At 34.0% G+C, this 26,439-nt stretch overlaps 2 protein-coding genes across 4 annotated transcripts; both read left to right on the top strand.

Moving 5' to 3' along the window:
* The first annotated feature begins 4,745 nt into the window (after positions 1 to 4,745).
* Positions 4,746 to 8,312, top strand: LOC133179424 (uncharacterized). Of its 3 annotated transcripts, none has more exons than XM_061314183.1 (6): positions 4,750 to 4,944; positions 5,285 to 5,323; positions 6,120 to 6,173; positions 6,512 to 6,596; positions 7,688 to 7,818; positions 8,134 to 8,312. In XM_061314183.1, exons 1-6 carry the CDS (start codon positions 4,893 to 4,895, stop codon positions 8,229 to 8,231), a joined length of 459 nt encoding a protein of 152 aa, XP_061170167.1. In that variant the 5' UTR covers positions 4,750 to 4,892; the 3' UTR covers positions 8,232 to 8,312. The 3 variants fall into 3 exon arrangements, with proteins under 3 accessions (XP_061170168.1, XP_061170167.1, XP_061170166.1); XM_061314182.1 differs by having other exon boundaries at positions 4,755 to 4,944; positions 6,509 to 6,596; XM_061314184.1 differs by lacking the exon at positions 6,512 to 6,596 and having other exon boundaries at positions 4,746 to 4,944.
* Positions 8,313 to 16,380: 8,068 nt separating this feature from the next.
* On the top strand, positions 16,381 to 20,647 carry LOC133179422 (vacuolar protein-sorting-associated protein 25-like). Its single transcript, XM_061314181.1, has 6 exons — positions 16,381 to 16,460; positions 18,354 to 18,499; positions 18,724 to 18,777; positions 19,001 to 19,092; positions 19,865 to 19,940; positions 20,121 to 20,647. The coding sequence occupies exons 1-6, from the start codon at positions 16,411 to 16,413 to the stop codon at positions 20,231 to 20,233; spliced, it is 531 nt and encodes a 176-aa protein (XP_061170165.1). The 5' UTR covers positions 16,381 to 16,410; the 3' UTR covers positions 20,234 to 20,647.
* The last annotated feature ends 5,792 nt before the right edge of the window (positions 20,648 to 26,439 follow it).

The raw sequence follows: 26,439 nt of genomic DNA, 5'->3' as shown, positions 1-26,439 counted from the left end.
GGTCTTTGGCTAGGAACAAGGAAGGAATCAGTTCAGTATTGAAAAAAATTAATATAAATGTGGTTCCAACATTTGATCTTCTATTGAGACCTTGCCCTACCTCCAGGGACATAACTGGAACACATTTGAAACTACTCTACCTGAGGATGCTTCTAAGTTAATAAGACTAGCTTTGATGTTCTTGAGAAGAAATTTTTTATTGATATATCCATTATATTCTCTTTTATAACTTTAAAAACTTTGATCCCCTGTTGTTGCCCCACCCAACCCCAGGGGTCATGATTTGAACAAACCTGAATCTAAACTACCTAAGGATACTTCCACACTAATCATGGCTTTGCTGTCCTTGAGAAGAAAATTTTCAAGATTTTTTCCTTTATATTCCTATTTAAACTTTGATCCCCCATTGTGACCCCACCCTACTGCCGGGGGTCATGATTTGAACAAACTTAAATCTACACTACCTGAGGATTCTTCCATATAAATATGACTAATGATGGCTTTGCTGTTCTTGAGTAGAAGATTTTCAAGATTTTTCCTATGGATTCCTATCTAAAACTTTGATCCCCCATTGTGGCCCCGCCTTACACCCGGGGGTCATGATTTGTACAATTTTGAATCTACACTATATAAACAAGGTTTCACATAAGTTTCAACTTTTTTGGCCCAGTGGTTCTTTTTAAAGATATCACCAAATTTTCACTATTTCTGCATTTTCTCCCCTAGGAAGAGGGAGTGACCCTTCATTTGAACAAACTTGAATCCCCTTTACCCAAGAATACTATGTGCCACGTTTGGTTGAATTTGGTTCAGTGGTTCTGGAGAAGAAGATGAAAATGTGAAAAGTTTACGACGACGACAACGACAGACAACGGACAAATTTCGATCAGAAAAGCTCACTTGAGCCTTCGGCTCAGATGAGCTAAAAAGCATTACCCCAACCCAATTCTCACTTTCTGTGACAGAAGAAGAACCCGAACACGAATCTTTATGCAGCTTTAATTGGACAACCACGCCACTAAAACACAATTTTCGTGATGGTATTTTAAAGATTACAGGGTTGTTATTCTGCTAAAAGTGGGTCATGGAAAAAATGATATAAATTGAAAATTTTTAATGGACTATTTGAAGAAGCTTAAGCAAGTCCATTCTTACCCGTAGATTCTTCAACTGCAGAATACAAGCTAGTGTTTGTGATTATGAATGTTGCCCAGCACAGGCTCTTTAAGTCACCATGGGTGTCGGAAGATAACTCTGACTCAACCCATCGGTTTCTTAAACTTAAAATTTGCCCATAAACGAATAGAAGCTGTTAACATAGTAGCGTTCTTAATCATAAAAAAGTTCGGTCTTGCATTCCACCATATTTCAATTTGAAGTCTACACCCTTCATTTCCTACAGATACCCAAACTGTTGCTTCCAAACTTTTCAATTATAAACAAACCTTACAGTGCCTAGATATTGAACATTTTAAAAAAAATCCTCATTAGTGTTCTTGGCCTTTTTCTTTTTTAAACTACATTCCCGCTGGACACGTAATTACTGGTGATGTTAAGATAATTGAAAATGATGACCTAAAAGCAATTATTTGAAAAAGGTCCTAAATACATGGAACTTTTAGAAAACTTGAAATCACAACATTTTATCAAAATCAGTAACATCAAAATATACGATTTTCAGCACTTTATACAACCATTCCCCACGATAAATTAAAATTCCGGGCTTTTTGACATCATTAAAGGAGATGGGTGAACATGACGAGCGATAAGCCTATAGTGTGACAAACATGAAGATGAAAAATTAAATTTTAATTATATCAAAATTTTCCTTGCTATTTCGTCTAACATAAAAATATACTTTATGTAAAATCTCTACAATTTGCAAAAATCCCGCAAAGATTGAAATTATTTGCCTGTGAAATATCAGACACACACAAAAGCGGGCTAAAAGAGTCATTTTCTCATACTATAATACTATTTTTCGATATGGGTGGGTCTTAGCTTCACCTTTTTGAAAGTTAATCCTCAAAGTTTGCATAATAATATACATTTTTTGGTTACCAAAAATATGGAGCAATGACCCACTATACATTAAAAATATACTTTTATGACATAACATTCGCAGCTTTTCGAGAAATACTTGAAGTCCATTAAGTCAAGGGTCATATCACAAACATGATTTAAATGCCACACTTCATCAGGACTTGTGTAGTCTAGTGGTTAGCGTGCTAGTCTCGAAAAAAAAAATGATACTCAGGATTTTTATTGCTAGGGTTCGAACCACACGAATAACACATTAATTTTTTTAATAAAAGAATAAATTTTGCCGATAAAATTTTCCTCAGAAAAGTTTTGTTTATCATAATTTCATAAATTTCAATAATGAGAACTTTACTCTAAATACTAAATTCACAAACTGAACATGATTTTTATATATCTGAAGCTATAGGCTTTCTGCACGCTATGTTCGCCCATCTCCTTTACTTACTTTGTCATTGGTCATCATTTACAAAATTATTTTGTTAGAAAAAACATTCTGATTGTTTACACAAGTACTTTGAAGTTGATATTAAAAAGATACTAGAGTTTCTGATTGACAATATCTATGTAGTTTCTGGAGATCAAGTCTTCCAACAATCTGTCGGAATACCCATGATTATCAATTGCGCTCCGTTATTAGCAGACCTATTTTTATATTCAAATGAAGCAAAATTTGTTCAAAAACTTTTACAGAAAACACTTGCTGTGGCTTTCAACTCGACATTTAGATATACTGCAGTATCGACGACGCATTACCAATTAACGATAGTTACTTCCATTCATATGTCGACTCGATATATCCCAGTGACCCCTATCAATTTGTTTGTTTGTTTATTGTTTAACGCCCCACTCGAGAATTTTTCACTCATATGGAGGCGCCACCACTTGCCGGTGGAGAGCTGCAAATTTTAACCTATACTCGGCACTTAGGGCCATTGAGCAGTGAGGGATCTTTTTCGTGCCAGCACCTACTGCAACACGGGATCTCGGTTTATTCGGTCTCATCCGACGGACCCGTCTCCACGTCCCACAGTGGGATTCGAACCAGCGACGTAAGGATCAACTCCTTACTCCGCGGCTCTAGAGCTAACGCTCTAACCACTGCGCTATGCGGGCGACCCTATCAATTTGGATGAAAAACATTCGCCTTAATGATCGATTGTATTTGCTGACAAGGTCATTGTATCGACCGTAGAATTTGCAAAATGTTGACTTTAAACGAGACTGTAAATGTCCTTGTTTGATCAACTCATTTGTCAATAACTTGACTCGTTTTAGATATTGTTTACACGCAGAGCATGCTTTTGCATATATATCCCAGTGAACTTGAAATAAAAGACATCACAGAGTCTGACACATCTGTTTCATATTTGAATGTTTTACAGACTATAGATGAAAAGGGCCAATTAACAACTAAATAGTATAGAAACGAGATGACTTCAGCTTTTCCATCGTCAATTTTCCTTATTTAAGTAGTTAGATTCCGCTATAACCTGCAAATGGTGTTAATGTCTCCCAACTTATTCGATACTCAAGCATGCTCTGGGTATCAGTTTTAAAACCGAGGCAAGCTACTTACAGATACGTTGATGTTACAGGGATTTCAACAACCTCGTTAAAAGTCAGCATTTCGTAAATTCTATGGTCGTTATAATGATCTTGTTAACAAATATAACTTATCATCGGTCGTATTTTGGCTGATGTGTTTCATACCAATTATAAGCCATTGTTTTTATACTTAATTTGACTACCAAATGTTCCGTCTACCTTATCAATACATATAGCTGACAGCAGGTGTGACCGGTCAACAGGGGACGCTTTCTCCACCTAGGCATCTTATCTCATCTCTGGAATTAATGGGGGTCCGTGTTTTATGCCCTCTTCAAAGATTATATTGTTTGTTGATTTTTTTTTAGATTGATAACTGTTCGTTATCTTCGCCTTTTTCATTGTACATAAGCTTTTTCATACAACTCTTTCTCAATCATTTGCTGACAAAATTTAACAAGGATTTGCATATAAACCAGAATTGTACTGTCTCAAATCTATCACAGTTTGCATGCAATGTGCGATGATTATAAGTAAGGTTCTTACACCCACTAGGAGCTCTTTTTTTCAAAAATGAGAGTTTTTTTAGAAACTGAAATGTCTTATGGTATATAAAGAATTTTAGAAAAATCAAAGACCTCCGATACCCTTCGAAAACTTTTTGCAATACATTCTTTTATTCATGTTCATGACTAAATCCCAAAAACAATTCCATGCACTCATCTTATTACTGAAGTCATAAACACTTAATTTTGTCATCATTTGCTCTGCTTCAACTTTCAATACTTAATGAATTTGAATACAGTTCTTTAAACTTATTATGAATATCATACGACTACAAGTTCAAATGGTTATTTTTTAAGTACATGCTACATGTATCCTTTTGTTCAAGTAGGATATATTTGTAAGGAATAATGCACCTGCTAAGGCCTTAAAATATTCAATGATATCGGTGTATATGCAGAAATCCAAGTTCCTTTTCTTCTACAAGGAGAAAGTGTTATGTAAATGTCATTTCTTTTGCATATTAGTTTACAACAGCACACCCATAAACAAATTAGAGAGCTCTTTATTGTACATGATAACCTTCACAAAACAACTACCATGTGTATTTTATCAACTATCCTCTAAATACTAGTCCCATCCTTATTGCTTTCTTCCAGTCAGCTCTCCCCAATGTAAATCATGTAAATCTTTGTAAAAAAAAAAAATTCGGATAACCGTCACTTTCCTATTGCTTACAAGCATTTGTTTTACGGAATAAATAATTCTCATTTTCAAATTATAAAAGCCACCAAGCAGCTATGAATTCAGCAACTAGTGGACTGATTTTCTTTACAATGTTATTTTTTACAGGTAGGTACATTATTTGAACTGTTTATTTCACTACCATGAAAAAATGGACTCGGTTATTAATTGTGGTTTTAGAATTTCCTCGATAGTTAGTTAAATAATTTTACTTAATATATTGTAACCTTTATTAAAATTGATAATATTTTTCTGTATTAAGAGCATATTTAATTGAGCAAGTAGAGAATATTCCCACAAATAAAAGAGGACACCCATAAAGAAAAAAATTGGACCTCAATTGTTCTGTGATATATATATATATATATATATATATATATATATATATATATATATATATATATATATATATATACCTTTTCTGTTATATACCTTTTGTGTTTATCAGAATACGTCCTTTGCTCCAACACAACTCAAGAAAGTGAAAGTAAGTATGAATTTTTATGTAGGACTTTTGGATTTAATAGCATAACACTTTAGTTTTATAAAACAGCTGAATGTTTTTATAATTATCTTTGAAGTGTCTTTCAAATCAGCACTATATTGAAAACCATGAATTAGATTTTGTTTGCTCCGAATTTAACATTAGATGATGCCATAATTACTTACCTTCTACTAAACGCTTTCGGTGTAAAAGTCCTTTTACACTGAAAGTAAATTATTTTTCCATTTTTTTCTTCGCAAAATTAAATACTTTAGAAGAAACACAGATTAATCTGTGAAAATGGCTCTTGCCCTGTTCCAAATGGTAATTTATCTTGTGTATCGAAAAAAAGTCTCAGCAAATGTTTTCTTTTTACTGTGAGTTTTAATTCTAGAATTCTAAGGTTTTTGTAATATTCGTTCATCTTCCATTAAGTATTTTTATCATTTAATTAGGATTTTCGGTTTGTTTTAAACATTTCTTACTTTCTACCAGTGTTTTCAAAGTATACTGATTCTAACATAATTATGAAATTCCATTTCTTAGTTCAAGTAAACAATTAGTCAACAACTATTTAAAGAGGGTTATTAGCTGATTTCATTATTCTATCAAAAGATAATGTATTCCTCATTTCCAGAAATAAATTGCATTTCTTACTTGTATGCAGTTATATGAATATATTTGCATCAGGAATGTGTCCATCTCTATGTATTATATAATGTGCTAATATACGTTGAAGTCAATTTATTCGCGCATAATTACTTAGTAACGTAATTTTTCTTTGAACAATATTATTCAGAAACAAATGCTCAGTTGGTGACAGAAATAGTAAACCCGACCGTACAACCTCCAGGTATTTTTTTATGTATATCTATTAGTGTTAGCATCATTTTTGCATTTATAAAGTTTTATTTTCACGAATTAGGAAGATTGTGACGGAAAGATGATGAATAATATGTCGAATGTTCTTTCATTATTATGCTCATTATTCCTTTAAAAAATTCAACTCGCGTATGCACCAGATATGTAAAAAAAACATCATAATTTAATAAGTTATGTCAAAAACTGTTTCATTTTTTTTTTAAAAAAAGATTTGAGTAAATGGCGACCTCATTAATTTAGAAATACCTACTATCATATACAACAGCTTTGCAAATTAATGAGAATTCTTACATATACTTTTGAAAGTAGGTGAATGCCCTTCGATCGATGTCTGCTATGCGACGGCTTATGCAGACATAACTGCTGACCACAGTAACAATGTTCTTGTCTGCAGGTTTGGCATTTTAAGTCATTTTAAGAAATAGAAATTGCTTGTTCAATGAATTTACTCAATTCCACAAAACAGAAACTTCTAATAAATGCAAATTTTAATGATTATTTCCAGTTCAGGGATTTGTATTGTTTGTAGTTTTTTTTTTCTAAGATCGATCACTATTCGTTAACTTCACCTATTTGATGTGAAAGATTTCTGACAAAATGAATAAATGAATTTGTAAAATTGATGGCCCTTGGTGACAGGGTAGGGCAACAAAAGGATATCAAATTTTACATAGGAATACATAGGAAACAACATGTTAAGAATCTTCTTTTCAAGGAGCACTTGGCCATTAAAGATGAAACTTCATAAAAGCTTTGTGGCGTAGTGTACATATACTTGTAGATTCTAAATTGTTTAAATCATGTCCTCCTGGGATAGGATGGGGACACAACAGGGATAAAATTCATAACTGAGAATATATAGGATATATAGGGAAAAACTCAAGAAGCGCTGAGCCAGAAAAGATTAAACTTGTGAAAGCTCCCTGATATAGGAAAGATTCTGATTTGTTCAAAAGATAGCCCCGGAGATAGGGTCACAGTAGAAAATCAGATTTAAAATAGAAATGTAGAGGAAGAAATCTTTAAAATTGTATTAGAACAATAAAAATGATATAAAAACATCGGGTGTTGCAGAATAAAATTTGTCAAATTATGCCTCCAAGGGTAGGGTAGGGCCACAAAAGGGGATCAAATTTTATATGATACTAATAGGGAAATATATTTTTCTCGAGAACACCGGGGCCCTAATAAATGTTTGCAGAAGAACAGCAAGGTGATGTAAGTCAGGTGAACGTTGTGTTCTATGGGGCTCTTGTTTAGAAAGAACATTACATCTTTTCCTTTCAAATGCGCGAATAAATAGTAGATGAACTATCTAAAAAATATGCATTCAATTGCAATTTCATTTTTTCCTGTATGATTTTTTAAAGCAGAATAAAGCAATCTTAATATGTACATCTGCCATCTGTTGAAGCTCAAAAAAAAGTTTGAGGAACATTACGACGAGCAGTTGCAATGTACATTGATTCTGAGTTTTCTCTTAAGTAAATGGAAAACAATGGTGTCATGTCTCTACGAAGCTGTCCAAAGCTGTGGTGATACGGATATCCTCGGCAGTTCATATATCATTGAAAAGGCTATTGCCGACGCTTGTGAATGCACTTCAGGATCGTCTGGTAAAAAATTGATCTGATTATACCTGCACTTAATTTGAAACACATATGAAATAAAACTATTTGACAAAGAAAACAATCAGATTTATACTTGATTTTTTTTTAAGTTAATCCGCAAAAAAAATAATGGTAGACTCATTTTAGCTGCATTTCGAATTTTTTTCTTTTCTTTTTTCTTCGACATGTCGGAAAACAGCAAAAACGAGTGATAATGAATGCATATGCCTTTAGTTTCACATGCTCATCACATTACTAGCTCGATTACTATGTATTTCTAAAATTTATTTTTATCTCTGTATATTTTTGACATCATTACAGGTATTACAGTGTCTGGTGGCATCACAAGAATGCTCACTGTCGTCTTACTGCTTCATGGATCCGTGTTGAATGTCCACATGTATTTCAATGTGAATTAACTAAAATTTGCTGTTTAATTTCCCAGACTTTTTTATATAATGTGAAGAAGAAAAAGTAATAAATTGTCGTTTTCTTGGCAACTTGATTTGATATTTGATTTATATTTATTTTGAATTATACATATAATTTATACGTTTGCATGGCTGTACCTTGTATACATGTAGGTCAAGAGAAAAATAACCGTAACAGTAATCAAGTAAACAATACATATTGAGAGCAGAGCAAACAGTCCCTAAAAACATCTATATAAGAACAGGTGCCATAAAGGAGTAATCATGCTCTGTCAAACTGTCACACACCCGTTAGCCCGTTGTCTTGATTAAGTTTGTTTGTTTGTTTGTTGTTTAACGTCCCTCTCGAGAATTTTCACTCATATGGAGACGCCACCACTTGCCGGTGGAGAGCTGCAAATTTTGACCTATGCTCGGCACTTAGGGCCATTGAGCAGTGAGGGATCTTTTTCGTGCCAGCACCTACTGCAACACGGGACCACGGTTTATACGGTCTCATGCGAAGGACCGGTCTCCACGTCCCACAGTGGATTCGAACCCGTGACGCAAGGATCAACTCCTTACACCGCCACTCTAGAGCAGTCGCTCTTACCACTGCGCCACGCGGGCGACGTCATGATTGAGTAAACAGAGTAATCAGGAGACAATTCAAGTATGAAATGAATTGTATTAAAAACGTCAGTGAACATTCGACCACATGACATGTTCTTTATGCAAAAAAGGTCATTGTATCAACCATAGAATTTAGGTTGTGAAATGTTAACGTTAAGGAGGGATTCTTGTCTGGTTTCTGACTAGATGAAATATTCAAAGTATATTTGCTTATATGTTTTATATATTTAGATGTAAGAGATTTAAAAGATGATATTTTTCTTTCCTCATCACAATTGTACAACTTTAAATAGAAATGGTAAACTGAGTTTGAAATCTAGCAGGGACTATATTTTTGGCTGAATGGCGGCGTATGAAAATATCTTCTTTTCTGCCTCTAAAATAATTATAGAACAATGAATTTAGTTATAATTTTTACACAATCAAAGACTTGGAGAAAATTTTTAAGTGTAAGTTGAATTAAAAATAAGGGACTAAAGTTTTAAAATATATCAAATAAATATGATTTTCTAAACAAACTACAATTATGTTAGCTTTTAAAAGCTTCCAATCTAAGTTCAGATTTGAGCCAAAAATCCGTAAAAAGTGTTTTTTCTCTCTTAGTAAACGGTCAAAACTTTTTGTTTTTATATCATTTTGTATCTTTATGTGACAACTTTACCATATGTGAAAATAAGAAAAATTTAAATATAGAAAGCATATAAAAACAACTAAAATATCTTAAAATTTTAAGAAAAATAGAGAAAATTCGGATTAGCCAATATCCATTTTAGTTAAATTATTTATGTCAATTTGGTAATACCAGTACATATACTTTGCCTCGCCTTAGAAATTGTTCGTTCGCATAACACTCTCGCGTATCAAATCAAATGGGAGACATACACACCATCAACAGGTGAGACTGGAATATTGGTACACAAATAAGGGAAGTTGATGATAGAAAAAGTTGAAGTCATTACGTTTATCATAAGTTCAGATATTATTTTGCCATTTTTTCTCGTAAAACATCCAAATATGGAACACTGTTGTGTCAAACTGTGGTTTCTAGTTTAGTGGAAAATACCGAATCAATGTTTGAATGAAAATGAATATTGCGAATTGATAAAACATCCTCGATATGTAAGTGTCGAATTGAAGCTTAAGGTCACAACAAGACTTCTTCCTTTTAGATAGAAGTTTTTGAATAAATAGTCTTCCATAAGAAGACAACAACAGATCTTTTAATTCATGGGCAAAAATAGTACCCTTGAGAATTCTAATAATTCTTTTTCCTGATCTCCAAATACTGTATAGATATTGTCAATAAGAAACTCAAGCATCATTTTATATCAACTTCGGAATACATGTACACGAACTTGTCTTTAGAATAAGAATGATTTTTGATGAAGAGAGTTTTTCTATGACCAATTACAAGGTATGAAATTTTAGATTTGATTTCCTAAAAAAAAAAAATAAAATAAAAAAAAGGAGGTGTGCATGATGTCAAAAGTCTGGTCTTGAACTTATCGCGAGGAATAGTTGTCTAAAATATTGAAAAGCTGTTTTGATGCTACTGATTTTCTTTAAATTTGTGATTTTAAATTGTGTAAATGTTCTTTGGATTTTTTTTAAGAAGTACATACATTGGCATGCATTGGCAACTTCTAGAATGTATGTTGTAGAAGACCTTGACACTTTGTCAGAATGGATTAAATGTATCAGATGTATGTTAAAATCTCGCATGAAGCGATTGAGGGGCAGTATGAAAACCATCTATCCTTCTGTATTCAATAATTTAGAAGTGAAAAAAGAATTAGATAGAATTCGAAAAAAGAATTAGATTACAGGATCAGTACGTACTGGACCCTTGTGACAAAGCAGGTAACAACGTTGTCTTTGTTTGTAAGGCTCATTATATAAATTGTATTTTAGAGGAGCTGGGATTTAATTCTACAAGTGGTAATCCAACCTATACCCATAGTTCCCTTTCTAAGGAGGAAATTCTTCAAAATCATATGACAGTTTTCAATATTTTTAATATTCCCAACAACTAAAATGAATTTGAATTACCATATCTATATTGGATTCCGAAACTTCATAAAAATCCATACAAACAAAGATACATAGCGGGTTCCAGTAAATGTTCTACCAAGCCTCTTTCTTTACTCCTCTCTAAGATATTAACAGTATACGTAGTGAAGGAGAAACTTCAAGAGTACTATGCAACAATATATTCGAGAAGTGGTGTAAATCAGATGTGGATACTAAAAAATTCAAAGGAACTTTTGAAACATTTGAAATCACAAAATTTTACCAAAATTAACAACATAAAAACTTACGACTTTTCAACTTTATATACAACTATTCCCCACGATAAATTAAAGTCCAGACTTTCTGACATCGTTGACAGCTGTTTTTTTTTCAATAAAAACGGAATTCTTAAATTTACTTACCTTGTCATTGGTCATTTGCAAAATTATTTTGTTAAAAAACAATCTGATTGTACAAATAGTACCCTGAAGTTGACATTAAAAAGATGCTTGAGTTTCTGATTGACAATATCTATGTGGTTTTTGGAGACCAGGTCTTCCAACAATCTATTGGAATTCTCATTGGTACCAATTGCGCCCCGTTATTAGCAAACCTATTTTTGTATTCATATGAAGCAGAATTTGTTCAAAATCTTTTACGTGAAAAGTAGAAAATCACTTGCAGTGGCCTTCAACTCGACATTTAGATATACATGTATATCTCGACTACGCATTGTCAATTAACAATGATTATTTCCATTTTTATGTCGATACGATATGTCCCGCTGAGCTTGAGATAAAAGATACCACAGAGTCTGACACATCTGTTTCATATTTGGATATTTTATTAGAAAAAGACGTTAATGGTAATCTAACAACAAATTTCGAAAATACTTAAAAACAAATTTATCTGATTTGGCATAAAATGGGGAAATACATATCCACTTGAAAACAAAACAGAAAACTCCAAAATTTCAGGACAAGCAACATAATCTGAAAGTTATTTCGGGGAAGAGGGGAAGGCACGCTAATACAGAATAACGAAAGTAAAATTGAGTTAAAAAAGAAGTCTTACTCTCAGTTTTCTAATTTGTAAGGAAAAAATCAACAGGGTAGGGTGTCACATTCTATAACACTTATTAGCGTCCTGGACAACCTTGGCTGATTAATCAAAACTGCCATTATGTCTAAATCACAAGTTATTTAACTTTACGAAAATTCTGTTTTTTCATATTCATTTCATAGAAAATATATGCGTAGGGGAGGTCACTCAGAGGGATTAGTAAGAAGTAATGTCTCTATATAGGGTCCTGGGTAACATAAGATCATACGATTCAAAATAGACCAATTATGAAAAATCAAAACTTTTGCATATAGGGTAAAACGTCTTGTGATATATGACAGTATTTGAAAAAAAAAAGAGAATTCGCTGACGAGACTGTAGCTCTACTGATTTGTACACTGGAAGAGAAAAGTGGCACTTGGACTTTAAACTTTTCAACTGCAATAAATATAACAATGATCCTTGGTTTAATCTCTTTCTGTGGCATAATTTATTGCAATCAGACTAAAATCATAGCAGTAACCTTTAGAAAGAATTTTACAGGAAATTTCTATTTTAGTAACCATGGCAACATCGTTCATCAAAATAAAAAAAACGAGAATCATGCATGTATCCCAGTGAAATCTACTTGCATGCCAAGTTATATTATAAACTGTAGGGGAGTAGGTTTTGAAAGTATTTCACAGAAATTTCTATGTTTAGTAACCATGGCAACACTTCACAGAAATCTAAAACCGATAAAAGAATTATGTATCTTAGTGTATTCTACTTGTGTGTCAAGTTATATTAAATTCAGACCAAATCTGTTGGAGGAATAGATGTTTTGAAAGTGTTTCATAGAAATTTCTAATTTTAGTAACCATGGCAACACCGTTCATCGAAATCAAAAACTGATGAATATTAATGAGGGTGTATCTCAGTGTAGTCTAATTGTGTACCAAGTTCCATTGAAATCAGACCAAAACTGGAGGAGGAGTAGCATTTTGAATTTTTTTTTACAGGCAGACAGACGGATAGACGTCTCTGACCAGTAGAGTAAAACGCTTCGGGTATTACAAGATATTTTTTTTTCTAGGCAAAAGTAAAAATGATTTTCCATAGTGTTTCTAATAATTAAGTAGTACACATATAGTTTCTAATTATAATTTTACACAAATGTTAGCCAGAACCCTAATAATTATATGGTTTACCCCCCCCCCCCCCTTTCCATTAGGAAGGGCCTTACCTTCTTTTTCTGTTTTTATATTAGGTGTTCATAGTGCATCTCCTTCTACTGTCATAATAGGTTTTAGGTTACGTTACTTATCAGGAAATTTTGAAGTTCAGTATATCCTTTTTTTCTTCTTCCCCCTATAAGCAATTATGGATCCGCCCCTTTTTATCACCTTTCTAATTGTAATATTAATTTAACCAAGCATGCGTTCTGAGGATTAAAAAAATGTCAATCTACAAGCAGTGGCAGTAAGCAGTTGGCAGTGCCAATTGTTAGTTGACAGTACGTTGAAGCAGTTGGCAGTGGCAATGCATGAGCAGTTCAGTGGCAGTAACCAGCTGGCTGTCGTTTATGGAGTTATAAGATAAGTGAATTTAAGATGATTTAAAGTGACAGTACGGCGCATCTCATCAAAAAACTGACTAGATAAAATTTTCCGACAAGATTTGGAATTTTTTTACTACTCATAAATGTATAAACTTTCAGAAAATTACAACTTTTACAATTAAATAATTTGGATTATTTCATTAAAATTAATAGTTATTTATGGGACGTAAATATATACATCGCAACGTGTTCGGGGTTCCACATTCCATGCTATGCACGCATGCGTAGTTTTCATAAACAAAACAGCATGGTTAGAGGGGGAATCCCGGTAGGCCTGCTACATTGACCAAGTCGACCAAAAAGAAAAAGAAACTGAAAATAGAACTTGAAAAAGCAACTTTCATGACTAAAATTTAGTTTGGGGATTAATAAAATCGCTGGATAAGGAAGAAACGGGAACTCGGCGACACTCACGCAGGGCTCTCGAAGGTTCTATTCGACAGGTTTGTTGATACTTGTTATCATTTCTCATTTTTCCGTCGCTTTCAAAGAAAAAAAATAGTGTAAACTCAACATTAAAAATACATCTTTGACTTAAAAACATTGTTGCCATTTGAAATGCTAATTTTTTTTAACTGTGCAGAAAAATATTTTGTTTGACGTTTGCCGCGATAACGTATGATTAGTTGGTTTTCCCTTTCTCGGACCCCAATACACAAAACGTAAACATTTGTACTTTTAATTCTGTTAAATTCGCCTGAATGCAGACTAAAATCTTTACGATTATTATTTTAGATTATTTTATCAGAAAGTTATGATAATTTGTGTTTTTGAAAATTGCTTTCACCTAATATTCATTATAACTGTAAACTCTACAGTGTAGGCACGTGCCGTTTTAGAATTCACGTGGTACAAATAAACAGATCTAAGATTGCTCCAGTTCGTACGACCCTTGATTTTCCGGCAGATTCTAATTACGTTAATTTTGCTTGAGTGGAGAATATTTCTGTTTCTCAAACTGCTTACATCAACTGTATACCTTATTTCTTAATGACAATAATTATTGGGTAAATTTGGATGAAATAGCACACATTTTGCAGCCGTACTGCCGCTTTAAGATAAATAAATAATACCTTTTATTGCTAGCGCTCTCGAGCGCTAGCAACTACGTGTCTATATTTCTGAAATACGCATGCTCGACTTCACGGTCGGGGATTCTGGGAAAACTACTGTAATGGACTGTACGAAAACAATTTCGTTTTGTCATACAAAAATAGAAATGATCCGAATTTACACTGGCCTTTCCTGTCTGATATGCGCGATATACATTTCGTAGGTTAGAGACAGTCAATACCAGTCTAGATCCGGATTCTGAATTTTTTTTAAATTTATTGTCTAACCTCCACATAAAAGTACAAGAAAAAATTTGGCCATATAATGCCAAGATTCTAGACATCTAGCTTTCCTTACAGTTTTACCACCTTAGTGGATAATTCCGGCAAGCTCGGAAAAAACAAAAACAACAACAAAAATCTTTTTCAGAGTATATGGGAAAGACATGGCAATTTAGTGTTTATCATCTGAAAATACATATGATCTGAAGTTTCGTGTTTTGTTGTCTAACCTGCACGTAAATGAACAAAAAGTAACAGTAACTCGGGTCTTATGAAACCAAGACTGTTATTTCTAAAGTTGTAATGAATACATAGCTTTTTCTAATCTACCTTCATGGATCTTTCCGGCAAGCTCGGAAAACCGCGGCAACCTCGGATATGTTTTCCGAGCTTGTCGGAAAGGCCCGAAGGTGCTCATTGGTTCTACTGACCTTTTATTTTTCACCTCGAAATTGAAATTACAGTAAAATACAGAATGCTTAAAGCACAGTTAGGAGTTATGCCATTGCCGACGTGAAGCACACTCTTAGATTCACCATTCTGAATTGTGACACCCCCCCCCCCCCAACACACACACAAACTCAACCCCCAGTGCACCAATCTGCCTTCCTATTAATAATTAATCGATTCAGCAAATTTAACAAATGGTTCGGATATCTTCTTATGTATTTTATTATGCTACAGCGCTAGCTCACCAATCTTTTTAAAAGATAAGCTTGTAGGCCTTTCAACTACCGCTATGGTTCGATGTAAAGATAACTCACTACCGGAAGTTGGTTACAGTAGGTGCGAGATATATATAGCTACATTTTGTGAAGTATGCGTTCTTCTTTGTGAATGGTATACAGAATATGATGATAATGCATTTAATTGTGGAAATGTATATATATGTCATTATAGAAGAAGCACAACAAGGCACACACAAAAAAATGTGACAGATATTATATTTTCTTCTTCATAACAACTGTCAGAGAGAGTTTTAGTCTATATAGTCTGTTTCACATTCATTTTCAAATTGATCTTTTTATTCCAGGTAGAGTGAAGACAATCTCCTTGTTTTAATCAACCCTTTTGTTAGCTGCAGAACTGTAGCTCTCTGCTTGAGAAAATTCGGACAGATAAAGCAGAGGGCTACAGATCCAAGCGTTGTAAAAACCTATTAATACAAATATCGTCGTATTACTGTATCATTATAAATTTATTCATATTTTTAATGAGAATCTGTATTAATGGTAATCTTGGGCCAAAAAAAAAAAAACAAATATATACTTTTATTGTCAACTGAAATGAAAAGGTGATCAACTTGAAGAAGAATTCAATATTTTTCGTGCGACTATCTTTTAAATGAAAATTCTGATACAACTGTTATAAGCCATATCTTTCTTTTAATTATTCCGATTTTTTTATTATTACTGGCCTCTTTCTTCAATGGGTTGATTTTTATTCTCCTGATCCAGGCTAGCTAATGCGACGTGCTTATGAATGCGCATCTAGCGTATTCCGGAAACGTTGGTTTATTTTTAGTTTTCTACTTTCGTTTTTCCTTGCAATGGCTGATTTCGAATGGCCATGGCAGTACAATTTTCCACCCTTTTTTACGTAAGTTTAAAGTTAAATTGGAATTTTATTATCTCCTTACATCATTTTAAAATATTATTTCACATAGATATTGCTTAAATACGATAAAGAGTGAAACCAACACTACCGCACACTCTGTATTCATGGTATTGAGCTGTTTACTTTGTCAAGAAATGTAGACAGATTTACCTGCTAACCAGGAAGTTCCAGTAGGGTAGTAAGACAATGAAAACACTAAATAGTCAGAGTTGGTAAAGGTTGGGCTTATCATCGACTCCTAAAAAAAACTAAAAAAGAAAAGAATCAAAGACCTTGGTAATGAAAAAACTTAAATTGAAATACATGTAGATGTTGACAGTTATGGTAATTAATCACGGTAATCACTAAGGTATAATTTGATAAAGAGAACCAAGACACACAGAGGATATCTATATTGTGTGATTTGATATTTTCTGTATCGAACTCAGTGAAATATTGTACATGTATATTCAGGTGGCTTGCTGAGCAAATATACACCATTTCAACGAGTTGGATAAAGCAAATATCAAATCACACAATTATAGATGTTCTATTTATGTCATACTATTTCCTTTTTTTAACAAGTTTTTGAGATAACCCCTGTGAAACTAGGAATGATTTCTACCCAAACTGATGACGTGTAAATTGATGACGTTGAATTGTTGACGTTGCCAAAATAAAGCTATTTGTAGATCATGTACAAAGTATGAAATCTTGGAATGATATCTTGACCGCTGCATCTTTTCAAACATGTGACAACCTAAGTATGTTTGAGTTTTTTTTTTCATACAAACTTTTGACTGGAAGTTTGTAAGGACCAAGGAATCATAAATCCTTCTCTGAAATCATTCTGTTTACAGTGACGGTGCTAGTACTGGCTACCTGTAACTCCAGGGCAAGTTTTATGTGTAGTATAATGTAAGAAAACATTGTTGAAAGTGTCTAGACTTTCCTGCGTGGTCAAAGGAATCTTGCACCAACATTACTTAACTACTAGGCCTAATGTTTAACTTGTACGTTTCCTATGAGAATGAGGGGCTGCTGTCATTGCATTTAGCAGTACGATATTGATAGATTTGACATTTCTTAAGGAATCACTGTCTAGTTAGTAGAGTATGCCAGGACATCAATGATGGTTGGAAACGTGGGATAATTTGCATAACGGGCATATACAGGCCTCACATGTCGATTTTGATAGTCCCCGCCCACTGACGTCAAACACAAAGACAGCCGCACAAGAATCACATACATATAAGGCCTTCATAGCTCCTGACCTTTCGCTAGGCGAAATTTACATCCGGTAGAATGATCAAGAAATCAACTCAACTAACTTTCAAAGAGTTATCACAGAGAAAAAAATAGAAATGGAAATATATTGAGGTATACTGAGTCTTTTCGTATTTTTGAATGAACATGTGTCCATAAGGATTCATTTCATAATACATGTACAAGAACTCTCAAAAACAGAAGAGTTGATAAATTTGCATCTTGAAGCTTGGGATTATTCACACCATAAGTGCTATTGATAAAGCATATCCATGGATTAAGCATAGGTTTATCTAATGGGTAGTATACACCACAGGTATGAGATAAAAAGTAATATGTCATGTTTAATTGACAGCACATATAGTGGTGTATAATTTTACCAAATGAATAGTCAAAAGACAGCCTTCAATATTTCAAGGAAAAATCATTGTACATGTATACTAGTTTTTGGTTGGTGTCTCTGTCAAGACTACTAGCTTATATGAATGCTACTCTTACATTTCCAAGAAGATGTAAGTAAGATGGAACTTTTATGACACCACCATAACAGTCCTTAAACCTTGCTCTACCAATATTGATGGATGTAATCCAAGTTTTTCATGTGTTGAATTCCACTGTTTTGTTATTCAGAATTCAACCCAATCTTGACACTAGGAAGAAGCAGCTGGAAGCTTGGTGTGCATTGATTTTGGACTACCACAGAAAAAACAAATCCTACAGCATAGACATTACTGAGATTCAGTCATCACCACTATTTTATAACAAAAAAATTAATCGTATCCTTTTTCATAAAAATTGACAATTTCAAAGTTTTAGTAATTTGCTTTGGAGTAGCATAAAAGTGTTAATGAATGTGTTGAATTATATTTAAAGTTTTTCTCATACTTTTGATTTCATTACCCCCACCCCCACCCCTTTCAAGTTAAAATACAAGATAAAAATGATTTGACATACAAATACATTTTTTAAGAGAAAGGAAATGTTTCTTAACCAATTAAAGGCAAATTACCTGTTGATGGTATTCATACTGTGTTAGAAGAGTTGAGAAAACAAGGTACAGTTTGAAAGCTAAATTTTGTTGAAAGTTGTCCATTTTATGACACACAGAATTTAAGATTTTATGTACAATGTAGTGTACTTAAGATATTTATGTTGAACTGTTAAACAATCAAGACTTGTGGTTCTGTTAATAATTAAATACATCTAGCCCCTTTTATCATCAGTTTAAATCTATAAATGACCTGGATGCTATGAGATGTAATTTGAGAATTTTGCAGGTCATATAGAATGGAAGGATCCTAAAGCAAAAAAACAGGGATTAATTATGTGGAGGACTCCGGAGGAATGGGGGAAAATAATCTATAGCTGGGTAAGTAGAGTATGGTGCCATTCAGTTATTTTTATTCAGTTTAATAAAACAAAAGTATCTTTGATGTTTAAAAACACATCATTTCTCTTTAATTATGAATTCCATCCTGTTATTTATACATGTAATAGATAAAGTGTAGCCTCTTCTCCTATTAGAGAAATTTTTATCTGCAATGTTTTTTTTACACCATTTCACCCTTCGACCACTCGAAATACAGAGCTTCAAACCAGCTTCCTCAAACAATCACTTAATCACTTGTCTTCACAGAGTAACTCAATAATGCAATTATTTGCAACAACTTTTATTTTTGAATTGTCAGTTTGAAATCTATCCATAATTTTTGCTACTGAGAAATTATCCTACTTTTAAAAATACATTGTACACCATGAATACATGTAAATAGTTCATGAGAAATACTTGTCAGAAAGAGAAGTTCACATCAAAACTCACAGAAATTTTTTGCACATAGATAAAATTAACATACATGTTTCCCCCTCCCCTGAAATTTGATGTTTGATGATGAGTTACAGAAACTTATTAAATTTTGACCTTCACAACCTACTTTTCATGAAATTAAGGCACAAGAATTTATTAATACAATGCATTTTCAAGCGCTAGCATTGTTTTGAAATGCCACTTTCCCTTATTAGTGGTTCACTGTGACACATCACACTGCTTCATTTTAACCCAATAAGATAATTGTATTACACCTATTAGTAAGATCATGATGTAGTAAAGTTAAATTAATAATTTATATTGTTTGTGTTGACAGGTAACATCTAAGAGTTTACAGAACTCTGTGTGTACACTGTATGAATTATCTGAAGGGGAGGACTCAGAGGGAACAGGTGACTGCTATTTATATTGCTGATTCAATGCTGTGTTGATTTCATCAATTCAGTTGCTGTACTTTGTTAGTAATGTGTTATACTTGTAATTCTCTAACACTAGCTCATATTTTAAGACTTGTTCATAAAAAATAAAGTCTGAGAATGCATTTCCATTTACATTTTTATGAAACATTTTAGAATTTCATGGACTGGAAAAATGGTTATTACTCAGAGCTCTACAGAGTCTACAAGATCAAGGGAAGGCAGAACTCATGAACTTTGATGGAAATGAAGGAGTGAAATTTTTCTAGTCATAACATACATAATCCTCAAGTTGATGTTAGACTTTCCCACACTGGTCTATCATATAGAGTGTGCATTCCTAATGTTAGAATTGTAAGCGATATAACCTCTGTCATTTTACTTTGATTAAGACATGTTCAATTACAAGTACAATGTACATTTATTTAAAAAAAGTAACACAATATCTGACTATATTTACATCTGAAAATTTTTAAACAGCAATACATTGATAATTTACAAGTTATTGTCTTAAAGTTTTTTCACTGTGTGTTCATTAGGACAACACTTGTGAAAGGGGCGGGGGGTTCTTTCCGCTTTCTTGAATTTACCATGTACATGTATTACTTTAGATTGGAATGCTTTTAACTGTATACATTTATATTATTTATATAAATAATTTTTGTAATAAATCATTAAATATATATGTGGACACAGTTAATTTTCTAAAACAACACAATCAACTATTAAGCATAGCAGAATGTTAAACTGGAGGTACCCAGAGTGCACAAATACTGTCAACCTTGTACAAATCCAAGTAATCAAACTAGAGTTGTGTCCCTTTTCGTGTGATGCCAAAGGTTTCTGATCCAAATACAACTCTTGGCAGATTTAAACAAGGATTGTATAATTCAGATTTGAACCATCAGCTTTCAAAGATGATCCTGATGCAAAATTTTCAAAATATAAAAATTCTTGTCTACCTCTATCATAAAGTGTTCCTGTAAAGAGCTATATAGTTCTACATGCATATTTTTGCCCCCCAAAAGTCAAATATTGAAAATTTCTGGAAATGTGCTTAATTCTTTAGTATGAAAAATATCTGAATTAACCAAAAATATTGTAGTTTTGAAGTAGGTAATTGACATTTTTTGTTTCTATGACATCACAAACTATTTGGATTTTGCATTATTTTTCAGAAAGAGAACAAAGTGGACAACATTTGTTCACTTTTTACTATATAATTTATAGAATGCAAACCTGCTCCATTACAATATTTACATACTTCATTGATATCATCATTCTACACATTATATCAAAACATTGAGTTGGAGCAGACCTGCGCTCAGTGACTTTAAGTCAAAACATTGACATATACACCTTTTTAGCTCACCTCGACGAAGTCGAGATGAGCTTATGCTATACCCCCGGCGTCGGTGTCGGCGTCGGCGTTAGCGTCGGCGTCCCAGGTTAAAGTTTTAGGAGCAAGTCCCATTCCCAAGTAACTATAAGCCCTACCTGGACCAAACTTGCATGGATGATGCATCTAGGGATGGACACTACCACACTTGCTTCGGATGCTGGATCTGACCTAGATTTTCCAGATGAGTGACCAGGTTAAAGTTTTAGGAGCAGGTCCATTCCCAAGTAACTATAAGCCCTACCTGGACCAAACTTGCATGGATGATGCATCTAGGGATGGACAATACCACACTTGTTTCGGATGCTGGATCTGACCTAGATTTTCCAGATGAGTGACCAGGTTAAAGTTTTAGGAGCAGGTCCATTCCCAAGTAACTATAAGCCCTACCTGGACCAAACTTGCATGGATGATGCATCTAGGGATGGACACTACTACACTTGCTTCGGATGCTGGATCTGATGTAGATTTTCCAGATGAGTGACCAGGTTAAAGTTTTAGGAGCAGGTCCATTCCCAAGTAACTATAAGCCCTACCTGGACCAAACTTGCATGGATGATGCATCTAGGGATGGACACTACCACACTTGCTTCGGATGCTGGATCTGACCTAGATTTTCCAGATGAGTGACCAGGTTAAAGTTTTAGGAGCAGGTCCATTCCCAAGTAACTATAAGCCCTACCTGGACCAAACTTGCATGGATGATGCATCTAGGGATGGACACTGCCACACTTGCTTCGGATGCTGGATCTGACCTAGATTTTCCAGATGAGTGACCAGGTTAAAGTTTTAGGAGCAGGTCCATTCCCAAGTAACTATAAGCCCTTCCTGGACCAAACTTGCATGGATGATGCATCTAGGGATGGACATGGCCACACTTACTTCGGATGCTGGATCTGATGTAGATTTTCCAGATGTTAACCAGGTTAAAGTTTTAGGAGCAGGTCCATTCCCAAGTAACTATAAGCCCTACCTGGACCAAACCTGCATGGATGATGCATCTAGGGATGGACACTACCACACTTGCTTCGGATGCTGGATCTGACCTAGATTTTCCAGATGAGTGACCAGGTTAAAGTTTTAGGAGCAGGTCCATTCCAAAGTAACTATAAGCCCTACCTGGACTAAACTTGCATGGATGATGCATCCAGGGATGGACACTACCACACTTGCTTCGGAAGCTGGATCTGACCTAGATTTTCCACATGTGAGACCAGGTTTAGATTTAGGAGTAGTCTCGTTCCCAAGTAACTATAAGCCCTACCTGGACCAAACTTGCATGGATGATGCATCTAGGGATGTACACTAACCAACCTGCTTCGAATGCTGGGTCTGACCTAGATTTTCCACATGAGTGAATTTTAGCCATATTTTAACCAAATTAGCATGGATGATGTATCTAGGGATGGATACTTCCAGACTTGCCTTGGATTCTGAATCTGACGTACATTTTCCAGATGAGTGACCAGGGTAATTTTTTGGAGTAGCTATATAATATTATGGCCTGTTATGATTAAACTTGCATAGATGGTGCATCTAAGGATGAAAACTTCCAGACTTGCTTTGGATGTTGGAACTGACCAAAATTTTCTTGATTACTAAACAGGTCAAAAGTTTTTTGAGCAGATCTATAATTAAATCAAACTTGCATGGATATTGATCTTGGGATGTACCCTAACTAGAAAAAAATATGATGTGAAATTTGCCTTACATGTAGATAACATTCGTCGAGGTGAGCTTCGTAATCTTTGATTACCTATGTTTTACTATAAATTAACAAAATTTTTAATTTACATCATTTTCTCCTGCATCTTATCTCGAATACGGCATCATGACTGATGAAAATAGTCTGCAGATATCCACCTGGTTTAGAACATAATTATAGATTTCTCCATCAACGTTTCATTTTGGGAGCAAATATTGGTCATTACCAAATGTAGTCATTTTAAATAATCTTCCTTGCCCAAAATTTCGTTGAAAACAATTGGAGCAAGCAGAAGGAAAAAAAAAACAAAGATTATAACATACAAAAAGTACATAAAGTGTGATCTACATCAAAATATTTTTCCACATTCTTCAAGTTACCTTTTTTCATCTAATTTCATCACAACTTTTTGAGATATCTTGAAGATATCTCGAAGAACATCTGTATGGCTCAGAAGAGTTGAAACTTGTATGAAAGCTTCCTGACATAGTTTAGATTCAAGTTTGTTTAAATCATGACTCCTGAGGGTAGGATGGGGCCACAATGGGCGGTCAAAGTTTTTCATAGGAATATATCAGAAAAATCTTTGAAAATCTTCTTAAGATTTCTTCAAAGCCATGATTAGTCATATTTATATGGTAGAATTCTCAGGTAGTGTAGATTCATTTTTTTTTAAAATCATGATGACTCCTTGGGTTAGGGTGGGGCCAGAATTGGTGCTCAAAGTTTTACATAGGAATATATAGGAAAACTAGAAATATGTCCATAGGACATGAATGCCCCGCCGAGGGTATATTATAATTGCAACATTTTAACACAAATCGAGAAAAGTGAGGTCAAGGTCAAAGGAAAGGTCAAGGTGAAAAAATATTGATGCAGTTGAATAGCTTACATCAGTATGTATCAGCATATGAAGTTTGACACTAATTTAAGAAAAGTGAGGTCAAGGTCAAAGGAAAGTCATTGAAAAGGTTACATCAGTATGTATTAGCATATGAAGTTTGAAAAAATATTATGAATGGTTTCTTTAAAACTGAGCTAAACACTAATTTAAGAAAAGTGAGGTCAAGGTCAAAGGAAAGGTCAAGGTCAAAAAATATTGATGCAGTTGAATAGCTCTCTTCAGTATGTATCAGCATATGAAGTTTGACACTAATTTAAGAAAAAGTGAGGTCAAGGTCAAAGTAAAGGTTAAGGTCAAAAAATGTTGATGCAGTTGAATAGATCTCATCAGTATGTATCAGCATATGAAGTTTGATAACACTATCTTGAACGGTATCTTTAAAACTGAGCTAAAAACTTATTTAAGAAAAATGAAGTCAAGGTCAAAGGAAAGGTCAAGGTAAAAAATATTGATGCAGTTGAATAGCTCTCATCAGTATGTATCAGCATATGAAGTTTGTTAAAAATACCTTGAATGGTTTCATTAAAACTGAGCTAAACACTAATTTAAGAAAAGTGAGGTCAAGGTCAAAAAATGTTGATGCGGTTGAATAGCTTACATCAGTATGTATCAACATATGAAGTTTAATTACACTATCTTGAATGGTATCTTTAAAACTGAGCTAAACACTAATTTAAGAAAAGTGAGGTCAAGGTCAAAAAAGGTCAAGGTCAAAAAGTGTTGATGTGGTTGAATAGCTTACATCAGTATGTATCAACATATGAAGTTTGATTACACTATCTTGAATGGTATCTTTAAAACTGAGCTAAACACTTATTTAAGAAAAGTGAGGTCAAGGTCAAAAGAGAGGTTAAGGTCAAAAAATGTTGATGCAGTTGGATAGCTTACATCAGTATGTATCAACATATGAAGTTTGATTACACTATCTTGAATGGTATCTTTAAAACTGAGCTAAACACTAATTTAAGAACAAGAGGCCCATGGGCCACATCGCTCACCTGAGCACACTGGCTAGGAAAAAGCACAAATGAGTTCAGTATTGAAAAGATTACTGGGGGGGGGGGGGGGCTTGAATTTTAAACTACCTGATGATGCTTCCATGTCAATATAACAAATGGCTTTGTTGTACTTGACAAGATTTTTTTTCAAAATTTTCCTGTAAAAATTTGATCCCCCATTGTGGCTCCTCCCAATCCCAGGGGTCATCACTTGAACAAATTTAAATCTACACTACCTGAGGATGCTTCCATATCAATATGACTGCACATAGCTTTTCTGTTCTTGAGAAGAATTTTTTTTCTATATTTTCTTATGCAAAACTTTCGATCCCCCATTGTGGCCCCACCCTATGGGGGTCATCATTCGAACAAAATTGAATCTACACTACCTGAGGATGCTTCCATATCAAAATGATTAAACATGATTTTTTGTTCTTGAGAAGAAGATATTTTCCTACATGTTCCTATGTAAAATTTTCGATCCTCCATTATGGTCCGACCCTATTCCCGGGGGTCATCATTTTAACAAACTTGAATCTACACAACCTGAGGATGCTTCCACATCAGAATGACTAATCATGGCTTTGCAGTTCTTCAGAAGAAGATATTTTCCTAAAATTTCTATTTAAGACTTTGATCCTCCATTGTCGCCCCATCCTAATCCCGGGAGTCATGATTTGAACAAAATAGAATCTAAACTACCTAAGGATGCTTCCACATAAATATGACCAATCAGGGCTTTGCTGTTTCTGAGAAGATTTTTAAAATTTTTCCTATATATTTCTATGTTAAACTTTGATCCTCCATTGTGGCCCCACCCTACCCCCGGGGGTCATGATTTGAACAAACTTGAATTTACACTACCTGAGGATGCTTCCATATAAATATGACCAATCAGAGTTTTGCTGTTCCTGAGTGGATGATTTTTAAAGATTTTTCTTATATATTTCTATGTAAAACTTTGATCCTCCATTGTTGCCCCGCCCTACCCCCGGGGGTCATGATTTGAACAAACTTGAATCTACACTACCTGAGGATGCTTCTGTATAAATATGACTCCTCATGGCTTTGCTGTTCTTGAGAAAAAGATTTTTTAAAGATTTTTCCTATATATTTCGATATAAAACTTTGGTCCTTCATTGTGGCCTCAACCTACCCCCAGGGGTCATGATTTGAACAAACTTGAATCTACACTACCTGAGGATGCTTCCATATAAATATGACTCATCATGGCTTTGCTGTTCTTGAGAAGAAGATTTTTAAAGATTTTTTCTATATATTTCTTTGTAAAACTTTGATCCTCCATTGTGGCCCCGCCCTACCCCTGGGGATCATGATTTGAACAAACTTGAATCTACACTACCTGAGGATGTTTCTACACGAGTTTCATCTTACCTGGCCCTGTGATTCTTGAGAAGCAGATTTTTAAAAGACGCTATTAATTTTTCACTAATTCTTAATTATCTCCC

This window comes from Saccostrea echinata, unplaced genomic scaffold (assembly GCF_033153115.1).
Source record: "Saccostrea echinata isolate AGI-Se365-2 ecotype Australia unplaced genomic scaffold, CSIRO_AGI_Sech_v1 ptg000004l, whole genome shotgun sequence".
Taxonomy (NCBI): Eukaryota; Metazoa; Mollusca; class Bivalvia; order Ostreida; family Ostreidae; genus Saccostrea; species Saccostrea echinata.
Note: the sequence above shows the minus strand (reverse complement) of the source record. Positions and strands in the feature narration are given on the sequence as shown.

Excerpts from the sequence above, each read along its gene's own strand:
- LOC133179424 (XM_061314182.1), top strand. The coding sequence starts at position 4,893 with ATGAATTCAGCAACTAGTGGACTGATTTTCTTTACAATGTTATTTTTT. Across the intron at positions 4,945-5,284 it reads TACAATGTTATTTTTTACAG|AATACGTCCTTTGCTCCAAC; the intron begins GTAGGTACATTA and ends TGTGTTTATCAG. Across the intron at positions 7,819-8,133 it reads ATGCACTTCAGGATCGTCTG|GTATTACAGTGTCTGGTGGC; the intron begins GTAAAAAATTGA and ends ACATCATTACAG.
- LOC133179422 (XM_061314181.1), top strand. The coding sequence starts at position 16,411 with ATGGCTGATTTCGAATGGCCATGGCAGTACAATTTTCCACCCTTTTTT. Across the intron at positions 18,778-19,000 it reads AGAAGAGTTGAGAAAACAAG|GTCATATAGAATGGAAGGAT; the intron begins GTACAGTTTGAA and ends AGAATTTTGCAG. Across the intron at positions 19,093-19,864 it reads GGAAAATAATCTATAGCTGG|GTAACATCTAAGAGTTTACA; the intron begins GTAAGTAGAGTA and ends TTGTGTTGACAG.